Source organism: Chrysochloris asiatica, unplaced genomic scaffold (assembly GCF_000296735.1).
Source record: "Chrysochloris asiatica unplaced genomic scaffold, ChrAsi1.0 scaffold00315, whole genome shotgun sequence".
Classification (NCBI taxonomy): Eukaryota; Metazoa; Chordata; class Mammalia; order Afrosoricida; family Chrysochloridae; genus Chrysochloris; species Chrysochloris asiatica.
Genome location: NW_006408833.1, coordinates 3,050,818 through 3,054,712, shown reverse-complemented (window position 1 = coordinate 3,054,712; position 3,895 = coordinate 3,050,818). Strand labels below are relative to the sequence as shown.

General features: G+C 43.4%; 1 protein-coding gene across 1 annotated transcript in view; it reads right to left on the bottom strand.

Moving 5' to 3' along the window:
• The window catches only part of APEX2 (APEX nuclease (apurinic/apyrimidinic endonuclease) 2), a 16,522-nt gene that overhangs the window by 6,273 nt on the left and 6,354 nt on the right, over window positions 1-3,895 (bottom strand). The window contains exon 5 of the mRNA XM_006875266.1: window positions 1,946-2,015. Coding sequence (XP_006875328.1) covers window positions 1,946-2,015 — 70 coding nt within the window. The remainder of the gene's footprint in view (window positions 1-1,945; window positions 2,016-3,895) is intronic.

The window sequence follows — 3,895 nt, the reverse complement described above, 5'->3', positions numbered from 1 at the left end:
TCAGAATCACAGCAATTCAAACCACCACAGCACGACAGACAGACAGACGAGTGGCGGTTGCGTGGTTGCTGTTAAATAGGAATCTCCTTGTGCTAGGGCCCTTAAGTCTGAATTAATTATGGTACCATAAATTTACTTGATATGGCTTTTATATAAAGTCTTCTTGTTAAGTGCCATTGAGTCGGTTCCGACTCATAGCAACCCAGTACAGGGTTTCCAAGGAACAGCTGGTGAGTTTGAACCACTGACCTTGCGGTTCAAACCATCCTTGTGGCCCTATGCTTTCCTATAGCACCATACCAGGACTCCAAAATCTTCTTAAGTTCCATCAACTGATTGAGTGGGGCCATACAAATTGGGTGTATGCCGGGATTGGTTAATTTTGCCATCCCGCTAAGTTTAAAAGCAGCCATTTCAGAAGCAGAAACAAAAGACCCCAGGACCATCAAGAATGAAGAGCCATGAGAGGAAAGTGAGATCCCTGCCTGGAAAAGTGGTGGCAGAGTCCATGTCATGGAGAAGCAGAGCAGCTGTGGGTTTCCTAGCCCATGGACTACAAGCAGGAGGCTGGCTTGAAGAATGTACCCTTTGGGTATTTACAGACTTGGTAAAGGAGCTTTGTAACACTTGCCCAAGCAGGGCAGAGGATGAGGGGGCACATGGCTGAGAGGCCAAAGACAAGAGTGAGGTGGGCCTGCATTACAATAGACAAGTGTTCCTGACTACAGAACATGTGCATCCTGAGTTGTCTCTGTTGGACCCTGTTCACTTCCCTAATAAACCCCATAATCAGGAATATTGTCTGAGTTCTGTGTGACCACTGCAATGGATTATTTAACCCAGATGTGAAGCAGAGAGCTGTGGGAGGGATGGGTGGTGTCAGAAGAGGGCAAAGGTTAAAGGGTGGAGGGCATGCCTGACTTGTTTCAGAGGAATCGGCCTTGGGCAGATTTTGCATTCTCCTTCCCCATCATAAAGCCACAGGAAGTCAGACATGGCCTCCACATCATTTTACCAAGTAGAGCCAAGGTATTGACATTTTTGTGAAAGCAACTTATTCTAATGTGCAATTGGGTTTGAAAACTATTATCTGAGTTCTTAGAGGAACTTAGGGATGAACGGTTACTATAAGAAAAAGAAGAGGGGGTATCCCACCAATTCAGGGCACAGTGAGCAAAGTTGGAATAAGATAGCCTTTAAAAATGGCAGAAAGGAGACAATTTGTACAGAGTGGATAAGCATTGAACCTGGAAATGGAGACTGAGCAAGAGCCTTGAATACTAAGCCTAGATGGCTTAGTATGAATCACAGAGAGGTATTAAAGGTTCATGAGTTGGAAGCACACAGTTTTAGGGAAATGACCAAGGCCTTTAAATCCAGCTTTCAAAGGATTCTCCAGTCCCAACTCCCAACTCCAATGTCACCCTCTAACAAAAATCAGACTTGCATTTCCCCATTCACACCAGGCAAATTCTTATCTTGGAGCCTTTGTGTATACTAGAATGCTTTGCTCTCCTGCCTACCCCAAGTTCAGTTCTACTCATATTTTAAGACTTAGCTATTTTTATATGCATCCCCTGATGTCCAGGCTAGCCTTGGAATCATAGCTCTGGGATCCAATAGCTTCCTGGGATCTCCATCTCTTCCGCAGCCCTGAGGACACCATTCTTAGTTAGATGGTCATATTTCTATAACCGACCACCACACTGAGAGCTTCAAGGGGCTAAAAGATAGATATGAACTGTAGCTAAGGCCCCAGCACATAGCTGAAAGGTGGGGTTTGTAATGCCTACTGAATGCATCACAAATCCTCAGTGCTTTGAGAACATGATTTCAAAGTTGGCTTTCCTTATTCATGAAAGAAACTGCCACCAGCCAACAATGGTTGGATGGTTGAGCAGAATCACAGTCAGGAGTAAGGCCAGGGATCTGCAGAGCGCCTTACCAGACTGACTGCATCCCAGTGGTCAATGGGACGGTGGGCTGTATTCAGGTCACCCAGGATGATCACATGGCTGAAAAAGACCAAGTGATATTGTTAACTGAACATTCAAGAAAGAAAAGCAGTAGTTCTGATTTTACATACTTTTATCCTAGACCTAAGAGTTCAAGTAGGCCACCTCCTACATAGGGGCTTTCTAGCCAACCTACATCTTACACCTTGCATTTCACTTTACCAATTCTTATTTCCAAAGGTCACATTGTTTCCAGTTTGACCTTACTGCCTGAATTTATTTTCTGATCCTTCATATTTGAGCTTGGGTACCACTTCCTCTGGTATCCTGGTGTGGTGCTATAGGATAAGAGCAGGACCAAAAGGTCGGTTTGAACCACAAGGTCAGTGGCTCAAACTCACCAGTTGCTCTTTGGGTTGAAACTGACTCAATGGCACTTAACAACAACAAGCACCACTTCCTCTAGGAATAATCCCTTGAGTACTCTAGTCAACCCTCACATATGTCCTGTCCCTCCTTGGTACTCTTGCAGTCTTCCCTGATGAAGACTTTAAAGTTTCCCGCAAGTACTTTACCTTCCTTTTTGGTATCTGTTCATTAGTCTCTAACTGTCTGCGCACCTCCATTGTGGTGACTGGAGGGGATGCCTGAGTGAATGGACACCCCACCACCACCCCTCGAGGGTTCTACTAGACATGTGCACAGATCTCCTCGAACTACAAAGTGATAGTTTCCACTTAAAACCAAATGGCCACCAATCATCTGTCAGTTTGTCCTACTGTGGTGGTTTGTGAGTTGCTGTGATTCTGAAAACTATGCCACTGGTATTTTATATACCAGCAGGGTCACCCATGGTGAACAGGTTTCAGATGAGCTTCTAGACAAAGACAGACTAGGAAGAAAGACTGACGAACTACTTCTGAATATTTAGTCACTGAAAATCTTATGAGTAGCAGAGAAACACTGTCAGATATAGTGCTGGAAAATGAGTCCCTCAGGTTGGAAGGCACTCAAAATGCGACTGGGGAAGAGTTGCCTCCTCAAAGTAGAGTTGACCGTGATGACACAAATGGAGTAAAGCTCGTGGGAGAAAAGCCCGTGGGACCTTCATTTGCTGATGGGGCACAACTCAAAATGAAGAGAAACCGGTCCATTAAAAATCAGAACATGGAATGTATGAAGTATGAATCTGGGAAAATTGGGAGTTGTCAAAAATGAAATGGAACGCATACACATCGATATCTTAGGCATTAGTGAGCTGACATGGACTGGTATTGGCCATTTTGAATCTGACAACCACAGGGTTTACTATGCTGGGAATGACAAATTGAAGAGGAATGGTGTTGCATTCATCGTCAAAATGAACATATCCAGATCAGTCATGAGGTACAATGCTGTCTGTGATAGGATAATATCCATGTGCCTACAAGGAAGAAAAGTTAATATTACTATTATTCAAATTTACGTACCAACCACTAAAGCCAGTGAGGATGAAATAGAAGAATTCTACCAACTTCTTCAATCTGCAATTGATCAAATATGGAATCAAGATGTATTGCTCATTACTGGTGACTGGAATGCAAACGCTAGGAGCAAAGACGAAGGATCAGCGGTTGGAAAATATGGCCTTGGTGATAGAAATGATGCTGGAGAATGTATGACAGAATTCTGCAAAACCAATGATTTGTTCATTTCAAATACCTTCTTTAGACAGCATAAGAGACGACTATACTATACACATGGACCTCACCAGATGAAATATACAGAAATCAAATTGACTACATCTGCGGAAAGAGACGATGGAAAAGCTCCATATCATCAGTGAAAACAAGGCCAGGGGTAGACTGTAGAACAGAACATGAATTACTCATATGCAAATTCAAACTGAAGCAAATGAAAACAAGTCCATGAGAGCCAAAATATGACCTTGAATATATCCC